Source organism: Enoplosus armatus, chromosome 3, assembly GCF_043641665.1.
Source record: "Enoplosus armatus isolate fEnoArm2 chromosome 3, fEnoArm2.hap1, whole genome shotgun sequence".
Taxonomy (NCBI): Eukaryota; Metazoa; Chordata; class Actinopteri; order Centrarchiformes; family Enoplosidae; genus Enoplosus; species Enoplosus armatus.
Genome location: NC_092182.1, coordinates 6,373,404 through 6,393,990, shown reverse-complemented (window position 1 = coordinate 6,393,990; position 20,587 = coordinate 6,373,404). Strand labels below are relative to the sequence as shown.

At 42.7% G+C, this 20,587-nt stretch overlaps 3 protein-coding genes across 3 annotated transcripts; 2 read left to right on the top strand and 1 right to left on the bottom strand.

Moving 5' to 3' along the window:
* The first annotated feature begins 342 nt into the window (after positions 1-342).
* cdh27 (cadherin 27) lies at positions 343-7,473 on the top strand. The gene is made up of 17 exons (XM_070903190.1): positions 343-363; positions 960-1,082; positions 1,430-1,579; positions 2,082-2,223; positions 2,330-2,493; positions 3,271-3,402; positions 4,193-4,375; positions 4,562-4,875; positions 4,956-5,098; positions 5,224-5,448; positions 5,533-5,754; positions 5,869-5,990; positions 6,080-6,184; positions 6,414-6,500; positions 6,579-6,626; positions 6,716-6,802; positions 6,930-7,473. The coding sequence occupies exons 1-17, from the start codon at positions 343-345 to the stop codon at positions 7,134-7,136; spliced, it is 2,475 nt and encodes an 824-aa protein (XP_070759291.1). The 3' UTR covers positions 7,137-7,473.
* Positions 7,474-7,759: 286 nt separating this feature from the next.
* On the bottom strand, positions 7,760-9,871 carry LOC139282892 (protein LSM14 homolog B-like). The gene is made up of 8 exons (XM_070902795.1): positions 9,745-9,871; positions 9,468-9,631; positions 9,208-9,337; positions 8,870-9,061; positions 8,678-8,755; positions 8,222-8,362; positions 8,013-8,139; positions 7,760-7,926 (listed from the first exon to the last, which is right to left on the bottom strand). Exons 1-8 carry the CDS (start codon positions 9,869-9,871, stop codon positions 7,770-7,772), a joined length of 1,116 nt encoding a protein of 371 aa, XP_070758896.1. The 3' UTR covers positions 7,760-7,769.
* Positions 9,872-11,519: 1,648 nt separating this feature from the next.
* Positions 11,520-19,931, top strand: taf4a (TAF4A RNA polymerase II, TATA box binding protein (TBP)-associated factor). The gene is made up of 15 exons (XM_070902763.1): positions 11,520-12,309; positions 12,731-12,864; positions 13,187-13,306; positions 14,504-14,593; positions 14,757-14,879; positions 15,087-15,176; positions 15,331-15,537; positions 15,708-15,849; positions 15,926-16,028; positions 16,297-16,466; positions 16,553-16,683; positions 16,893-17,018; positions 17,728-17,784; positions 17,885-18,007; positions 19,767-19,931. Exons 1-15 carry the CDS (start codon positions 11,520-11,522, stop codon positions 19,929-19,931), a joined length of 2,571 nt encoding a protein of 856 aa, XP_070758864.1.
* The last annotated feature ends 656 nt before the right edge of the window (positions 19,932-20,587 follow it).

Here is a 20,587-nt window from a genome sequence, read left to right as displayed (position 1 = left end):
AATTATGCTCCGGGGAGAAAGCGAGAGAGCACCAGAACCAGAACCTTCAGGGCAGAGTCATAAAAAGCCCTCAGACTATGTCAAGCTCGCAGCGCCGCAAGACGGATGATTGTGCAAATATTCCTCATTGTAATTCTTAAGAATGAGCAAGCAGTGATGTGTTGAAGGTCATAGATCAATTTTGAATGTTGGTTGAGCAAACGCAAACACAAACTCACACACACACACACACTGTTGTAGTCATGTGTGTGGGTGTGTAAAGCAGAGAGGGCAGGGTCTCGTCTTCCTTTGCTCAACAAAGCCAGCCCTCAAACACACTGACCTGGACACTGAACAATCATCATGCTCCGCTTCTTCCTCCTGGTATGACACTGGCTTCAAATCTTTCTGAAATTACTTAAATCTAAAGTGAATGCTATTACTTGATTTTACAGATGTCAATTTTGGATTACATTACATTACATTACATTCATTGTTACAGGAATATTTCTTTTTCTTTATTTGGGAAGGAAAATGTGACACAATTTTACCTTAAATTATGTAATTGTAACTTTTTTTTCCAGTTAATATCCAGCACTCTACTGGCCTATAAATTCCTGGACATATTGTACAGTTTCCGTATAGGTTAATGCCTTCCCACAGAAGTGTTTCAATAAGTCAGCTTTTATTGGTGTAGAGTTGACCTCTTTAATGCGTATACAAAAGATATAAAGAATATTCTGTATAGTCAAACATACAAAGTACGGTATCCCACTGTGATACTATCATTTCTGTTGAAATACCTGTGTGTACACTTCATAGGAACTGGTTCACCAACTTTGCAGCACAGAACTTGAAGTAGTTAATTCCCAGGTCTACGGATGACATAAATTATGACAACAAACACTCGTGCTTTGCATACTATGACTCTCATTGAAAAAAACGTGCGCTTCAGGTTCGGTTGGCTGTTTGTATTTCAGGTTTACTGTCTGTCAAGTGCAACAAGCTCTGGGCTGTTGAGCCGTGACAGAAGATCTTGGATCATTGACTCCTTCACAATTGAGGAGGGGCATCCCGGGCCCTTCCCCTATGTGCTGGGCAAGGTGAGTAAACCACTGAGTAAAGAAAAGTAGTTAGACTCGAAAATTTGTGTCAACAAATAAATTGTTTCACCAGTAAAGGCTATTTTCAAACTCAAATACAAAATATCATCAATTGATACACGTATTGATTATGATAAATTCAGTTATCAAACATTACCATGTGTAAGCTCTTAAGACAATCAATTCTTTAATTAGTTGTCTTTATCTGTCTGTAATTTTGACACCTGCTATTATTTTCTTCAATCTTTATTGCTTCTATCCAAATGTAGATAATGTTTTTTTTTTTTATCATGAAAAGGTATGAATTACCAAGAATGTCTTGTGAAGTGTTTGGTGTTGTGTTGTAGATAAATGTCGCGCGGGACTATCGAGTACACTTTGATCTCTTTGGGGAAGGAGTGGATGAGGAGCCAAAGGGGGTCCTCTCCATTCATAAAGAATCTGGCACCGTGTCTGTCCACAGGGCTGTGGATTATGAGAAGAACACAATGCTTAAGGTTAGACTCAACACATGTTGATATTGGTATGTTATATACCAACATCTTGTCTATACTGCTGTGAACTTCTACGCAATGATTAGGGATGCACAGTCTCTCATATAGTTGCTGGCAGTGCCTTCGTGAGTTTCCTCAATTAACACATCAGAAAGGGCTCAGACTCATTACTCTTGATAGTCTAATGTCTATTAGTCTAATGGAGCGATGAGTAGGAATTCTTGGTAACAAACTCTTTTGATTATGTCTCACTACTGAAGCTGCAAAAGTACATTCCTTAGTTCAGTTGTAGCTGATATGGGGCTTCAGCAGTAAACAGAAGAAATTATATTTGCGACCCAAAACTGTTTAAATGTACATATGGGCATGAGGGTGTTGTTTCAAGATAGACTTGAGAAAATGTGAACCTGCTTTTGAATCACAATCACAATATCCAAGAACTTCATCACACATCATACTTTTTCTTCATATTGCGACTAACTTAGTCATATCTTTCAATCCGTAGCTGAAATTCGAGGCCAAAAAGACAGATCTATCAACTGACACTAAATTAGGAGTTGAGATTTACATACTGGACATCAATGACAACCCACCTCGTTTTCTGAGGCAACTGTATGAAGTCAGCATTGACGAGGAAAACACACAAGGTAAACAATATAATAAACCATTATCCCATTTTATAAAAACCTTTTTGTTAGCTTCAGTGTCTATTAAGTATGTTTGTTTGTAAACGGTTTTGTCATCTCCCAACAGGCTCCCATCTCCTGACGGTTGTGGCTTACGACAGAGACCAGAGAGGGACACCAAACTCGACATTCCACTATGAAATCAAATCTGTGTCTCCAAACCCTCCAGACACTGAATTCTTCATTGAGGAGTCTGGAACGATCTCATTCAAAGGATGTTTGGATCATGAGGCAAGAGTCCTCTTTGTTAAAATGTACATACTATACTGTAGATTGAATGGGAGCATTTCCAGTCCTGCTAGGTCTTCACCAGCCTGGCATCGCCAGATCGATACGCAAATGCAAATTAGTCTGGAACCTCTCAGTTTTTGATTTCCAAAGGGTGCAGACCTAGACCTAGGGCGCTGTCTTGCCTAGCGGTAGGCCGCTAGCTAGTTCCAACATCCAATTCATATGTCTTCTTATATATGTCATAATACACAGATATTTGTACTTATTATTTGTACATAACGTGAACTACCGTCCAGTTTGATTAATACTGATAGCGGATTCAGAACAGCGCTTAAACGCTTAAACCGCTAGATAAACGGTTGTGATTGGCCCGACCTGAATCAGGCCGGATGGAATCTGTCTGAACAGGAGGGGAGCCGGACACATCTGCCAGAGCAAATAAAACATGAAATTGATCGCAGATTGATCTTTTTCTCAGGCTAGGTCTGCACCAGATTAGGGTGTGGAATGTGAAATTATGTACATGCAAGTATGTACAGAATGCTTGCTTTGAGAATAAGTCTTTTAGCTGCAGGGGGAGTCCACGGAGGAGTTTTTAAGGAGGTAATTTAGTATCTATATGTGCAAAACTTACATCATATGCAATAAATATACTTGTAACAAAAAGAACAATACATATTGTGCAAAATGATTATGCTGCTTTAAAGGATGAAGAATACACTTATTAATGTAGTAGAAAAATTGTTCATCTAACCATCTATATTTGCTTGTATTAAGGTGGCTGAAATGTTTACAGTGTTGGTGGAGGCCAAGGACCACGGTGAAGTAGTCAGTCTGTCCAGTTCAACCACTGTTGTCCTTCATGTCCAGGACGGCAACAACCACCTCCCAACCATCACCGCACAAACAGTAGGCAGTCGTCTTTGTTAACACATTCTCAACAACATCACACAGATTTCTGAAGGTCTAACAATTCTTCATGCGTTTACACACATGTGCACCTTTAATCTACAATCCTGATGTACAGTGCATGTTAGATGTAACATACTGCTGTTGCCATTTGAAAATTTCACAGGAAATCATTTTTTACTCTAAACATTAGTCTTTGAAATTCCACAATGACGGGTATAGTTGGGTTGTTATTTTTAACTATAGGAACTGTAGGAAAAGAAAAAGTTTTCAAACTGCCACTACATTTTTTAAAACTTCTCAATTATAATTGTCCATGGGGATTTACAAAAAAATGTTTTCTAATGTAGTTGCAGGGATGAAACCAAAACAAGTAGAGAAGCAAACAAAAAGCAGAGTAATAGTGAAGTAAATTTGCAGTAAGTTAGAGTTGCATAATGGCTTCACATAATCATATTCATCTCATCATCATCATCATCATCATACTATGAGAGGCAAGTGAAAAAAACATTCTGGTGATCCATTTTCTTAATCTGATCTAAATTGTTTTCTTTCCTGTGTTTATGACTGACGAACAGGTAAAAAAAAAAGTCAAACGTAATCATAAGTTATAATCTGTGAAACAAGTGGGGTAAAAAAAAAGGTTTTCCAGGATCATTTTTCAAAGTATTTGTAGAATCGATGCTTGTCAACTCAAAGTAAACATGGGTGAAAAATGTACACGCCATAGTAACAGGAAGTACTACAGATTTCTACATTTTTCCCCCTGCACCCTTGATTCATACAACAGGGCTCTGGCAAAGTAAAAGAAGATGAGACTGGGACCTCTCCTCTGTGGCTGCATGTGACAGACAAAGACACCCCAAACAGCCCGGCATGGAGAGTCAAATACACCATACAGGGTGACGAGGGAGGGCACTTTAAGATAGAAACAGACCCACACACCAATGATGGAATCCTGACAGTAGTAAAGGTAAGTGCTGTGTAGCTGCATGCTTTACATTACAGTGACACCCTCCTCTAGTCTGACATGTAATTACTACTGGCATGTTTGTCACGGTACGTCTGCTCGCATTTGAACCAAACATGTTTGAAATTCTGTGTTTTAATAAACTTGAAAAATACATATAATAAATTAACAATTTAACGTCAATTTCAGCCTTTAGACTTTGAGGAGGGAGCACAGAGAGAGCTGTCCATCTCAGTGGAAAATGAGACGCCATATTTCTCCTGTAAAGTGAAGGAGAGGACGTCCTCAGGCCTCTGGAAAGTTGACACCAGTAAAGGTGATGATCCCGGTGCAGGTCAGCCTCATTCCGTAAAAGTCATCATTGAAGTTGAGGATACTAACGACCCCCCGGTGTTCAGTGTGACCGTCAAAGAGGCCATGCTGGAGGAGAACGCACCCACTGGAACCTGGGTAGAGAAAGTGTCTGCTGTCGATCCCGACTCCAGCCACGCAAGAGATTTTGTGTAAGTGGGATGTTTATTTGGACATGTTTCAGCTCGTATCTGGGGCCTCCCACACTAAAAGAAATAGTGTTTGTTCACAGGTACAAGGTGGGACATGATCCTGCCAGCTGGGTGACGGTGGATCCCCACACAGGAGACATCACAACTGCCAAGACACCTGACAGAGAATCTCCTCATGTCATTAACGGCGTCTACACCATCTTACTGCACGCAGTGGATGATGGTAAAACTCAAACTGTTGCTGGTTGGCATGGACACACACCAAATACTTAATGTTTTTAGGATCAAGCAGAGATTTCAGTTAAATCTCGAGTGCTTTGTGACCCTATCGTTTTCTATCTTGGACAGGTAAACCACCTATGACAGGCACAGCCACACTGAACATCCACGTGAGTGACCAGAACGACAACGTGCCGAAGCCAACAGCGGAATTCATGGATGTGTGTGTGTCTGACGGCCCCACCACCACCAACATCACAGCCTTTGACTTGGACGAAAATCCCTTCGGAGGGCCTTTCACATTTGAACTACTGGGGGATGTCAAAGGAAAATGGAAACTGAGTCCCTCATATGGTAGAAACAGCTGTGCTATGTAGTGAAATATTAAAGCAAACATTTTATAAAACAGCCCTTTAATTTTGTGATTATTTCTCACAGGGTACACAGCTGGCCTGGTGAAGGAGCCCGGTGTGTTTGCTGGCCAACACGCAATTAATGTGAAGATCTATGACATGCAGGGAGAGTTTGGTGTTTACAACCTCAGTGTGACCGCGTGTGAATGCTCCGTGACAGCCAACTGCCGAAGCCGCCGAGTGACTGCCACAAAAGCTGCCTCTGGTGCTATAGGCATTGTGTTTGCCTCCCTGTTTTTACTCCTGTGTAAGAAACTGATTCATTGCCTTTAGTTGGTGGCGGAGTATACTGTAATATGTATTGTTAAAATTCTGATAACTCACTGTGTGTTGAATTTTGTCGTCTCCGTCTCGCTGACAGTTCTGCTGCTGATGGCAGTTGTCATCTCCTGCAAAAAAGAGTTTGCCACTTTGCAGACCTGCGATTCCTCTGGAGAAACCCTTCTGGTGTCAAACATTGAGACACCAGGAACAGACTGCCAGGTCACTCAGAAACATTTGCAAACAAACCAGTGATACCATAATATTTCCCCTCATGCAAACACCAGTAATAGGTATTTTTTCTCTTCAAGGTACCTGACAGTGCCCTGGCAGTATCCACAGATAAGAAGCACCACAACACATCTAACTGGCAAAGCCAGCATGATGGAATGCAGCACGGAAGTGTTTCAACAAATGTGAGTACAGATGGAAATAGTTTTTTTCACTGGTTAAACTGCAAAACTTGAAGTAGGTCTGTGTAACATTCTTTTGAATAGTTTCTTTCTGAGGAGCACCAAGTTGGTTTCCGCACACATACTGACGGCATTGCTTGTAAAAGTTAAAGGCTGCTATTTGGAACGTGTGGGCCTACTGAACTTTAATCCAGCTGTTTATCACAGCTGCTCCTGTCTTTCTGTTCAACAGCATATGGAGCAAAACCTCATCCACAATCACTTCAGAGATTACAGAAGGGAGAACCTTTCCTACCTATTCAGTGAGAACTGGAACCAGGTATTCAGTCACGACTGCACATTCAAACATTGATTTTCATCTTTGCTCCCATTTCAAATCTCTTTCCTCCAATCTCAGACAAACTGGGATTCTCTGATAGCCAATGGCTACCACCATACTGACCAGGTAGAGTAACTGTTTGTTTGTGCTTATTGTTACTTTGAGTCAGCGGCTGAAGAAACTCAATCTTTATGTGAACTGTTTGTTTTGTATAGAATGAGGTCATGAGCACAATGAACTTCCACAACAAAAGGAGCTCAAGCCATGCAGCAGAGGCAGCTCTCCTAGTCCTGCTTCATCAGGTTGGTAGCGCACTTATAGTATCATGTCTACTCTGCTGCATAAGACACTGGAAATGCATGCATGTGCCTGCAGCACTAAATAAGCACTGTCCCCCCCCTTTCTGTGGACTGTCCACTCCTCCTGCAGAGGCTCGCCGCTCTTCAGGAGACCGAGGAAAATCTGCTGGACTATCAGCCTCACCTCTATGCAGAGGAGGGGGACTATGACTATTTCTCAGAGCTGGAGAGCATCCCCATTCCTGATGACGATTCATTCCAGGAAGCACTGAAAGACTTGGGCCCCAAGTTCAACCAACTGGCTTCTATTTGCAAGCCGCTACCTATACAAGACTGAACATGTTTATCTGTAAGCAGCATATTTTTGGTATTGAGTGGGGGAGCAAACTTTTAAAAACTGTATAGGCAGTGGTTTTTAGGTTGATGGATGCTAAAACTCTTTGGATTCTGTGTTAAGTTTCTCTCCTCAAGGCCAAGTTACAGCACAAGTGATGAAAGCCATTCTGTTAATCATAACTTATTTAATTAGGAACTGTTACACAAAGTCCTCCAGTTTTCATTTTACAAGTAGGGAAAAAAAATAAAGTACAGCTATCCTCCAAAAGCTATTTGGAGTTACATTTGGACAGCCAAGTAGACAAGAATTTAATACATTCAGCAACAAAAAAAACCAAAAAAAAAAACCCCGCCTGCTGGCCTGTTCAAAAGACAAATTCCACATTGCATTTTACCAAACTAACTACCAATGAATACATTTGCTTCTAGCATACAGCTGCTCAATTAAAAAGAAATTGCTCTCCCATTTTTATACAATATGAAGGTTTAAAGTACAAAATTCCCTAATGCATATTTGGGATAAAGAAAAAAACATTTTGCTTCAAATGGGGAAAAGAAACAGCTACTTTTTAAATAAGTAGAAAACTACATTATATATATATATACAGAAAATGTTAACAAAAAGAAAAAAGCCTCACACCCTCCCACTACCAATCTTTGGGAGGGGTCGTTGCTCAGTAGCGCTCTGCCCGCCGCGTCCTCGACCCCTGAACCCTCTGCCTCTCAGGAAGCGGCCAGGCACTCCAAATGTTTCCATGTTCAACTTCTTCTCCTCTGCCCAGGTGGTTCTCCTGAGGACGCACAAAGTTTAAACATATTGTAGAGCAGGACAAACCCCCTAACGTAACAAAGACAAACTGCATATTTACATAACAACCTGGGCTTAAGGTCTGATGAGATGTTGTCAAAGAAGCATTTGGCTTTGTCGTAGTACTTGTCTCCGAGAGTTGCCTCCTCCTGCATACCCTGGCCGTCCTGGGCCTCCCCAGAATCCACCTTTTCAACTGCAGCAATTCACAACAAGAGAATGCATATACACACACACCCCCCTTATATTGTGTCCACTGAAACTTGATGGATACCTACCAACAACCTCCTTTGTCAGATCATCTTTAAACTGAGCATTTGCAGTTTCAAAATCAAAATCTGACTCAAACTGCAAGGTGGTGGCCTTTGAGTTTTTCACAAGCAGCTGGCCTCTGCTTCGATTCCTGGACCTGCGATTGCCTGCAAGTGAGCATCATTCAGACAAATATGACATACACTACTATACAACTGGTTTAATAACTATTTAAAAACAGGTTCACCTAGTCTTGGATATTTCAGATAGATTTATCCTCGAGGTTTCATTCAGTTTGAAGGAATTATCTCCTGTGCCGCTTGGTGGAACAGCGGCTCAGAGACTGATGAACAGTATTTGTTTACTTTGACAAAGCGACTGCTGTACATCTGCCTCTTCAGACATTAACATAAACAATCAAAACAAATATTGCTATTCTGTCAGAAAGAAATGGCTTAGTGTGCATTTTTTAATTTAGATACCTTGTTTTTGCCTTTGTTTCTGGTTCTCAGTGCCTTGACCTTGAATCTTGGCTGCACTTGGCTGAGATGACGCCCGACCTAAAGATTAATAAATTAAATGTTTTAAGATGTTTATTTGAGCTGGATTAAAAAGAATGCAAGAAACAGGGGAGGAGTGATTTCTCTTGTACGTTATGGACACACTTTTCTTACTCGCGAGTACATTCTCCTTCTGAACTTGGGAACCACCGCGGCCAGAGCGCTGGGTTGGACGGACAGGCTGTCTGCCCTGTGGTTGGGCTGAAGTCTTCCCCCTTTTCTGGGCCGCACTGGCCAATGGCACGGTCTGGACAGCCTGCTCGACCATGGGAGCTCTTCTGGCTGGGATGCCGTGAAGTCCTGGTACTGAGGGAAACAGGAGCAAACATGGTGGAGCTTGACCAACTGCAGACACGTGGGAAACAGCCACAGACCTTCCATAGTGCTGGAGAAAAAGACTACACGAGACATTCCTGAGACATCTGAAGTGTCCAAAAGATTACTCTCTGTACCTAGGCCCAGTGCTGCATTGTACTGCTGGTTGAGTAGAGAACTAGCAGCCAGCTGGTTGTAGGTGGGCATCATGTCTCTGTATGGACTCCAGCGTGGGTGATAGGCAGCAGAGGAGCTGCCAATGGATGACTAAAAGAAACACAAAAATTAAGACAAAAGGAACTTCTTTAATCAGTTGCGAGTATTATGACTTTTGATTAATGCCTAACACATTTACAAAATGGAAAGTACTTTAATCAAATCTCCCCGTGCCACACACCTGTACAATAGCAGGGTCACGAGGCAGTCCATGGTGTGTCTTTGGTGGTTCTGACACTGTAATGTCTTTGATGTCACTTCCTCTGAAGATTATGTATTCATAAATTTCATCTTTGGGTGGCACTGGTCTATCTGTGTGGCGGTCCTCTGTCCCATAGGATTTCACTGTCGGGAAATATAGTTAATTGGAAAGGAAGTTAGGTTTTGTTTACCTCCACATTTAACAGAGAGATTGTGAAAGAGAAAAACACAGGTGTGGCCTTGGCCTAGCAACCTACCTTTGGCTAAAGCAACCGTGGACCTATCCGTGTCGACAGAGGACAATATCCCCTCGTATCGAATCTGAGCCTTGGATATCAAACTTATTTTACTGCCAATGTAAGGGGTTCCTCCTCCTGCACTCATGTTCGCAGTGAAAATACGTTTTCAAGTTGAAAAGCAGCGGCTAAACCACAGAGCACCAAACCACCGCACACACCTGAAAATAACTAATCAGCAACGTGCGCAATTAGCGGGCACCTGTGCGCTTTATAAGATTGCCAGTGACGCGTCTCTTTGCTGCCGGGTCACCTGCGCATATAACAGGGTTAGTTTCTTTAGCCAGCCGGCGTACACCGCGAGAAACAAAGGCCTTCCCACGTAGCCGCCCAATGTGGAGTGGATTTTATCCAAAATGAAAAGAAAATTGAAAAATAAGAGAAATGGAAAATAAACTATTATATCATAGCATACTATTCAAGATAAAGCCACAATAAATGTTAAAAAGAAACTGGATCATACATCAAAAAAATCAGTTTCATTTTTTAACATAACATCTGACTATTCTGAGTAGTACAGTATAATAATTGTTTATTTGCCATTCTCTCTTATAATTTTAATAGGGGGTGAAAGTGCAAAATTCCTCGCAGCTGTGATGATATTGATTACAGAAACAATTTGGATGCTGTAACTGTTCATATATGAACATTGCACACCAGAAAAGTACTTAATTATATTTTACACCTCTCAGCTGTAAATGTGTAACTTCTGAATACATTACAAACAGTAGCCTACTTTGGGTTTATATTCAAAACATAAATGAAAGCAAGAGTTTTTTTTCACACTTTGGGTATGTGCATTTATCGAAAAGTCAGCGCACGTGGGAGTTTAACCACACTAAATCCCATGACTGCTGACCACATTTCCTCTCGAAGAGGAGGGTGGGGCGCCCTCAAACGACTCTTTACAACAGCAACTTCACTCACTGGCCAAAACACTGCAGCCATCTTGCACAGCGCATCGACAGTGACTAAACTCTGAAATTTGGTTTGTTAGCTTGTTGTAAACCCCGTTATTATTCTACCAAGAGTCACACGGTGCAATTCTGAAGCGGAATAGCTATCGTGGTAGCATAAACACGCCGGCAACGATGTAACATTTGATGAAAACATTTCGTCCCCGGTACGATGTTGTTTCGTCTCGGGCATCCCCTGGAATGACAGCTGAAGCCATTGGTACCGCCTTTTAGAATGTGGGACAGCCAACCACAGCTCGCCGATATCCCTGCACGGAGACGTTTAGTTGTTGTGCGCACGCGCATGTCAGTTGGTAAGTACCTCACTTCTCACAAGCTCGCAGGAGCGTGAAGATGGCGGTTGGCCCCGGCCCGCTGGATGAGCCTTTTTTACACACAGAGGTGAATAAAGCGGTAGTTTGTCATCCTGTACAGTCTGTAGAGTCACAACTGTCGTTCTTGTGTCACAACAACCACTGGGTTAGGCACGAGGCAGCCGGTAAATACATGGCTGTAGTTCCGGGACAAGGGGGTAGCGCGAGCTAATGTCCAGCTGGGACTTGGTCAAGACGATTGCCGAAGCAGGTACGCTGTAACTACTAATGTTGTTTTCCTCTTTGTCTCTCCGAGTATACACGAAAAACAAGCGCTGGAGCTGACAGAGAAAAACAGTAGAGGTGTCAAGAGTTTTGCCCCGTCACATTCAAGATTGTTTGTGCTCCTTCTAAACAAGTTGACGCGCAGGGGGTCTCATCGTACCGAGGTCCCCATGGTTCAACTATGGATGCATCGACGGCCAGCACGGACTCCACCACGGGACACGACCCTGGCAAAACACTTGATGTTAGTGGCGATGTAACTTCTCCCCCCAATCACCAGGGGAAAGTAGGCTCATACTCAGCGCAGACTTTCAATGGGAGCCAAACTATGAACTCTCACAATTCAGGAAGCGCTGCCCCTCCCGGGGGGACGCCAGTGACAAGTGGCACTGGTAACAGTAGCAGTAACATTAGGCCTCCTGCGATAGCTGTCACAGCTGTCAACAGTGGATCAGTGATGTCAAAAGGGCTGGCCAGTGCGATAATGCCCCCCTCGTCAAACAGTGTAATTCAGACGCCTCTCATGAACTCACAGAGTGTTGTCACTACATCTCAGCCTGTTAGCCAGACAACTGGACCCACTGTGACACTGGCCAGGCCGCCTATGCAAACCGCGGGTTCGGGTGCAACTTTGAATGGGAACAATAATGCGAGCCCTGCTGTGGTTGCCAATACAACAGGTCAGACAGGTACCGTCATGCAAACCCCGCTTGTAAACAATAGCCAGCCGTCCAACTCGGTGTCTGTCAGCGCAGAGTCGCACATAATCAAGGCAGAGCCACCCACAACAATAATACAGTCAGCACCGCCGCCGGCTGTCAATCCTGGCGCCGTCAGCGCCCCCCGGATTCCGGCGACGGCAGCCGCCGGTCCAGGCGGGATACGAGCCCTGACGCCTCAGATGTTGGCCCCAAGGCTCCCCCAGAGCTCCCCGGGACAGCCCAGTATACATAACATCCAGCTCCCTCCGGGTGAGTGAAGTCAGAACTTCTTGCTGTATGTGCACAGGCATTTATTTCCACACTTTCCACAAATTGGTTTCAGTTTCATTTGTCTCTGCTGAATGATTGTCAAAATAAACAGTGAGTATATTCTCATTGAATGTTGATCATCCAATACATAATACATAGAAAGTATGTGTCTCCTTAGACTCACTGTGAGTAGGGCATCCGATTCTTTAAATATCACTAAACCACTGATCTGTTATGATTTATGGGGACTACTTTGTGAGATTTACTGCATGAATTGTTTGTGTTTACACTGCATAGTGGTTTAGCTGTGCACTGTTTCATTTATTAGAAGAGCATCGGTTTAGACATTGCTTCTCCCTAGCGATTTCATGTGGTAGTATAATTACATTCAAGTTGTCGCATATTTCCTGACTTGGTTCAGGGATGGTGCTGGTACGCAGTGAGAGTGGACAGCTGCTGATGATTCCTCAGCAGGCTCTGGCACAGATGCAGGCCCAGGCACAGGGAGGCATGGCACCTCGGACTGCTACACCAACAAACGTGCCTCCAGGCCAGGTAAGATCACAGTCTGCCCAAGGAAGACCTTTATATTGTCAACCATTATGTCTCACTTTAGTGCCGAGGTCGGTATTATAGCCCATGTTGAGCTTGCCTTCCTGCCTACAGCTCAGGGAAGCACCTGTTGAGTAGAACATTAGATACATTATAGCTCATGTGCTTGTCTGTCATTGTTTTGTATTATTAGTCTTCATTTATGCATAATTATAAAACACATATAGCTATTTATTTATGTATTCAGATGTAATCAGTAGATGTATTTTCTGGTTTGATTAAAGTGGGTGTTGCACATCATGTCATGCTTCGTGCCTTCTCTCAGGCTCCTGGAAACACCATCATCAGCCGACAAGTGGCTCCCAGCAGCATCATCCGTCAGGGTTGTCCAGCCCCAACGTCAATCGCTGCCACCACCACTCTTCACAGATCTCCTGTCCTTCAGGTAACCGCGCCTATCGCCGTCAAATCATTTCTGATGATGTTCATTTGGCTTGTTGCACAGTGTTTATGTCCATTACCTGCACAGGCTGCATTGTATGTGTCAAAGTGACACTAGAAGGATATTATGACTGCATTTTCCACAGTAAAAAGGATGCAAACTCAAATTCTCTAGAGGATGTGCTATTTGGTGCATAGTGTGAATGTGTGTTTTTCAATTGACAGGGTTTATTGGTAATCCTGAACCTTGTTTCTTGGATTTACTATAGTAGAGTTGAGACCTAGACTTAATTATACTTAATTATAAAGAGATATTCTATAAATGCTAGCAGCAACAGAAGTCCCAGGAGATAGTGGACTCTGGACAGAATGACCCATGCCATCTAGTAGCTGCAAAATGGATGAGAAATCAAGATACATGTAAGTTTGTTATTGCAAAAAAGTGAACGAAAGTGTGCACTTCCGTGTGCAAAGCTGCGATGTAGTTTTCTAGATGACTATAGCGCATTTCATAATCATTTAAAACAGCATTTTGGTTCAAACTGTGAAGCATTTTTCTTACTTTCGACATCTGCTTGTCTGTTCAAGGCCAAATTTAAGTTGAGTCACATCCAGACCAGGTTCACTTCAGACAAACATGAAACTACAAATATGAAACGTATACATTTTCTGCACAGTTACTTGTTTTTTAAAGTTTGCCTAAAGAAATGAATAAAATAATCCGGTTAAGTTGTTGAGCGTTTATAGCTGTAACATTGATGCATTGTCCTTCTTTCTATATAGGACTTTATCTAGCCCACAATAATGGTTCTGACAAGAGCAGGTAGTGATCAGACAGCGGTGGTTGGACATGACATTAGGAAATCTAACAACCTGTTAAAGTTTTATGTATTACACATGCTGAAACACTAGCAGCTTTGCCAGTTATGAATAAAACAATCACAAAATGATCAAGTCATACTACTGGAGTATTTCCAAATATCTTAAAACCAACACATTGAAGCTTTTTTGAAGAGGAGCACCCAACTGAAATTCAGTGCAGGAGAAGTGCACCTGTTTCCTCTTGTGAAGCTGAAGTTTGATGCACTTTATCAACTTTGAAACAGCTCTAAAACCCACACACTCCTGTGAGACAAGTGGGGTTTGAAATGTGTTTAACAACCCAGAAAACATGCTATGATGGTGCTGTCTGTCTTCCCAGAGCTCAGTTGGAGCTGCAGTAGCAGCAATGACCCCCAGGACCATCAGCCAAACAGCTGGGACCACAGTTACCTCAGTAACAGTGAGCAAAGTGAGTCTAAGCCCAGTGGATCAGATAGAGCTGGGTGTGTGCATATATTGTATCAGTATACCGTAGAGTGTATAACACTCATAGTAAACACTTAAGCAGACAATTACAGTATAATAAAAGCATGCTGTGATGAGACTTTATTCATTATCTGAATGTTCTGTAGGAGACGATGGAGAATGTGAAGAAATGTAAGAACTTCCTGTCTACATTGATCAAGCTGGCGTCCACAGGGAAGCAATCAACAGAGACTGCAGCCAGCGTGAGAGAGCTGGTCAAGGACCTGCTGGTGAGTGAGCCGTACATACTGGAGACACACATAAACCTGCCAACTGCTATGTATTGACAAATGAAAGCTCTAAAATATAATAATTTATATTATATTATATAATTTAAGTAAAAAGTCTCAGCTGGCCTTTTTAACAGTGGAAAATATCTGTACCTGCAAATATGACAGCTCTGACTCCCAGCTCTTTATGCCTATATGTTGTATCAGGAGGGCAAACTGGAAGCTGAGGAATTCACCAGCAGATTGTACAAAGAGCTCAACTCCTCACCCCAACCTTACCTTGTGCCTTTCCTCAAGGTAAGACAGCTTATGTTCTGTTGTCGTTTTAACTGATTGACCGTCCAGCAAAGATCAGTAAAATGTGTTTTTATATTTTCTTGGACTTCAGTGAACAGAATGTCATCTTTCATTGCGTTTCTGTAATGTTCGTCTGCCTTTTTGTCTTCTGTAGAGAAGCCTTCCAGCCTTGAGGCAACTCACCCCAGACTCAGCAGCCTTCATCCAGCAGAGTCAGCTCCCCCAGCCAGCCTCAAGTCCGGTCTCCTCCACCTCACCTACACCCACCACAGTGGTCCTGGGCAGCCCGGTCCCCCGCCTCACTGCCCCAGTCATCAGGCCCCAGCTCCAGCCAGGCGTTAGCAAACCAGGACCCTCACTGGTAAACTCATTAATGAATATCTCAGATGTCAACTCAACTCAAATCTACAACAGCGTTTATATCAAATGTATGGCATCTCAAATGATTCCACTCCCTGAAATTGCATAATAAACATGAAGTATACATGTCACTCTGATCATAATTACATAATCTGCATTTGAAACTTGCAGGTTCTCCAGCATCAGCAGCAGAGAGCAATGTTGAGACCTCAGGTAACCTTACCGACGACCCCCATGGTGACTCTCAGGAATCAGGCCCCTGGCCGCATCATGGTGGGACAGCAACAGGTCCAGCTTAAAGAGCTGCAACCAGGTAAGGATGTCAGTCTAATAACACCCCTGTCTGTGCATGTGTGTTTGTATTTACTGTGATTTTGTGTCGCTGCCAGTTCCTGTGAGGCCGGAGGTGCCGCCTGTTTCTAAACAAGTCTATGCTGCGGCCTTGACCCCGGCTCAAAAGAACAAGCTGAAAGAGGCGGGTGGCACTTTCAAGTAAGAACAAAGTTACCAGGCTTCAAATCAGTTTTTACCATAAATGTTATTTAATCACACATATTTTAGTATTAGCATCACTTGTAGCTGAAAAAATTTACTTTGGGAACTTTTCTAACTATCCCAGCAAAATAAAAGGTTCATTTAATCTCATTGTCAGCGTAACTTTATAGCTACAAAACTACATGTAGCTGGACAAATAAATAACAGTTCATAGTGATTTCTCCAAGTCGGGATTGGGTTTGTCTTACTGCATTTATGTTTACAGAGATGATGAAGACATCAACGACGTGGCCTCCATGGCTGGAGTGAATCTATCAGAGGAAAGCGCTAATATCCTCGCAACCAATTCTGGACTAGTGGGAGCGGTGACACATTCCTGTAAGGACGAGGCTTTTCTCTCCAGTGCCATGCTACAGAGGAGAATGCAGGAGATTGGTGAGACACTTGCAACATTATTAACAATACAACATCCATCCTTCCACCTGCTAAAGCCCAAAGGTGTCTTGTGGTTTCTTTTCCAGGTAGGAGGTATGGTGTGACAGACCTGGGAGCAGAGGTGGTGAACTATGTCTCCCATGCTACACAGCAGCGGCTCCAGAACCTGCTGGAAAAAGTTTCCCAAGTGGCCCAGCAGAAAAATTTCAATTTCAAGGTTTGTTTGCACCGTCATTATAGAGAGAGATTGCAGGCAAACAATACTGGTGGTGCCACGCTAAAGGTTCTACTGTATTTACATGTTGTGTTTAGCATGCAAATGACAGATACATATTACAATGCTTCAAATCCACATATATGCAATACTTTCCCTCCTGCAGTCTTTTGGTCTCTAGGATAACATGTAACGCTGCTGTCTGTTGCCAGGAGGATGACCATTATGCGCAGAGCAGTGATGTTCGTGCTCAGCTCAAGTTCTTTGAGCAGCTGGACCAGTTAGAAAAACAACGGAAGGAGGAACAGGAGCGAGAGATCCTCCTAAAGGCAGCTAAGGTATAGCGGCACTGGCAGACATCAAAATAATATGTCCAAGGGCTAAATTTCATTTACACAAAATTCTTATTGTATCAGAAGGTAATGTGGCCTACATTTAGTGGTTCGGTGTCTCGCAGCTATTTTTCAGAGGTATATTGTATTCTATAAAGTTCAACAAAATGTTCCCTGCGATTGATTCTGACTCACTCTCAGGATGCCTGTTTGGGTGTCACTCGAACAGTTTCTAACAAATGTACTGTGTAATATATCAAAAACGCACTGGGAATAGATTTATAACACCACATTTATTTCTACTGTGTATGTGACTTCAAGAATACAATGATACATGGGTTTAATAAATTATCTGGGCATAACAAAATGGGTTAAAGTAGTGAATAGGTTTTTATTCAGCTATCTTGCAGTATAAATCATTTTTCGCTCTAAATGTAAATATTGATGGATTTGAACTATTCATGGGACTTCAGGCTTTGCCTAAACAAGTAGTTGATGTAGAATCTGCTTTTCAGAAAAGTTTTCAGAAAGTTTTCCATGTGATTGTAGATATTCATGCAGAATGTACTTCATTAATTTTCAAACACCTGCAAATTCCGCAGCATCTCTTGTCTTGCACAACCCAGTGCTTTGGTCTTTCTTCTGTGTCTCGTTATTAATGTGTCTCGTTATTAATGTGTCTCGTTATTAATGTGTCTCGCTTTTGGCCTCGCAGTCTCGAGCTCGGCAAGAGGACCCGGAGCAGCTGCGTCTGAAACAGAAGGCAAAAGAGGTAGGATGAGAGGAGGAGGACAGTCAACTAGTCTGCGCTTCTGTGTGTTTCTGCAGCACTGTGTGCTTGACGTCCGTGTTGGTATGTGTGCGTTGTCCAGATGCAGCAGCAGGAGCTGGCTCAGATGAGACAGAGGGAGGCCAACCTGACGGCTCTGGCAGCCATCGGTCCGAGGAGGAAGAGGAAGATTCTGGACTCTCCATCCTCCTCTGCTGCAGCTGAGGTAACACTAACACAGTATATCCCCCGTATAATGTTGCCTATCCTGGGATAGCAATCAAATTTAACCCCAGTCTTAAAGCCTCTGCCACTCTTCACATTTGTTAATGAGCATAAGCTGGACAGAGACAAAATGGAGAGCCACATCTGACTCAAGCTTCAACTAAAGACACCAAAGTTATAAAGTTAAAACTGTCTTTGTCAGTATGAAATACTGGTAACAGAAATAGCTAATGTTAGCGCTAACAGTTAGTCAGTTCTTCTCTCCAGTGATTGTATCAGCCAGAGTTGAGTTGGTGACGAGCTGTCACTGACAGCCCACGCTACCTTGAGAGAAACCTGCTGTCAGTCATCTGTGCTGTTCACATACCTGGAGAAGATAATACAATGAAGCCGCTCGTTCGTTCTGGCAGAGCGCTGTACTCGGCTGACTCTTATAATCACAGATCAGATGTAAATAAGTCACCTGTCACATTCATTTCGTACAGTGAGACAGACCTTTACTACCAGTGCTGCAGCTGTTGGTTATGATTGGTCCTACCTGCTACACATCACTCTTAGTTGAGTTCATTGATTTCTCTTTTGACCACGAGCCCCTGTCTGCTCTAGATTTTTGATTCCCTTAGTGATGGTGTTCTTTACACATACAGTGGGGTTCAAAAGTCTGAGACCACTCGTCAAGATACTTCTATTTTGCATTTGTTTCGAATGTAATATTTTTTTTTCATTGTAAATGATATCAGGGAACTGAGCTTGATGTATTGATCTTCTGATGGTGTGGTCACTTTTGGTCTGCCTGATCGTGCTTTGGATACAACTGATCCTGTTTCTGCAAAGCGTTTTAGAGTTCCATGCACTGCCCCCTTAGAAACCTTCAGTCTAGCCATGACTTGACGCTGACAAAGCCCCTCTTCTGACTTCTGACACTTTCACTTAGTTCGGATGCCATGTTTCCTACTATCACAATGCTACTTAGTAAGCAATGATCTGCTGGAAAATTGAGGCAGCCATATTTATAACAGGTGAACACTGGCTGCCAGCTGAGTTACTTGAACGAGCCTCTGATGAGTAGATCAAAGATCAGTATATCAGTGTCATCTGAACGCATGATTTGATAGAAGGGGTACCACTCAAGGAGATCTGACTTTTTGTACGCTTAAATTAGATTGCTAACCTAAAAATACTGCAGAATCAAAATATTTCGTCTTCATTTTACATGTTTCTGAATCCTCAAACTTTGATTATTTCCAGGTTTATGTGAAAATATTTGAGATTTTCAATGTGATGTCAGACTTTTGGACCCCACTGTATATACTACTGCGTGTGTTTTATTTCTGCTCTGTTTAGTGTTAGTGTTCGGGGGTTTCTTCCCCTCCCCACTGAATCTCTTGCTGTTGTTTGGATTCAGTGGGGAGCATCCACAAGAGCAGAGCCTCTGCTGTGAAGTGAGTGTCTAACCATTTGCTGCAATAAATGGCCCTGTATTCTTTAATTGTCGCTGACAGGATATGAAAATATCAGTTACAGGGGCCATTTTTCTGCAGAACAAGTATTTTTACTTTTGATACTGTAAGTACATTTACTTTTACTTAAGTAGGATTTTGAATGCAGGACTTTTACTCAAGTAAAAGATCTTAATATTTCTTCCACCCTTGTTTGGGTTACTCATCACTTCTCCTCCCACAAGTTACAAATGTCATACCCCCCCCTCTCTTTCTCCCTCCTCCCTCCTCCCTCCTCCCTCTCTCTGTCTCATCGTGCAGGGATCAGGAACAGGTCCCTCTCTGTCTGGTGGGGCTGGTTCGTCGGGCTCCAGGCTCACACGGCAGCGCATCACACGCGTCAATCTCAGGGACCTGCTCTTCTGCCTGGAGAACGAGAGACTTACCAGTCGCTCCCATTTCCTCTACAAGGGCTTTCTCAAATAGGCTTGATGTCAGGGAGGAGGAGGAGGAGGAGGAGGGGGAGGAGGGGGAGGGGCGGGGTCAAGTGCGTGGAGAGATCAACACCTCCCACCACAAAGAAAGCATAAGAGACTCTTATAAATGAAGAGGAGGAACGCAGCGACTTGGCACATTTCAAGGTCTTTCAGATACACATAATAACCTGAAATACAGTAGTAGCCATATTGGATGGCCTCTCTACCTCTCTCCTCTAATAATGCCTATTTTCTGTCAGAGCAGTCATGGACTAATGCTCCTTTATTTACCCTGTACAACTTCTTTTTCAAGAATGTGCAAAAGTGGATTACATGTTTCATGAGGAAGGGTTTTTGTATGAACTAATGACTTATTGTACAATTATGCACTGTCACACAGTAGTTTATTTTCGGATTATTTGTGAGTGTTAGAATTTAAAGCAATGGAAATCAACGCGTTTGTTTTAATAGACTTCCAACTAATTTTATTAAATAATGATTAATTTTTGTCTTGTCGACTGAATTAGTTTGAACTCTGTGTAACCTACTGAGTTGCCTTCCTAACTATGAATAAGCCATATAGCCATCCCCGAGCAATTAACCCTTCATGAAGCAGTAGCTCGCTCTGTATCTCATTTCCCCCCCAGCATATTTATTTACTAAACT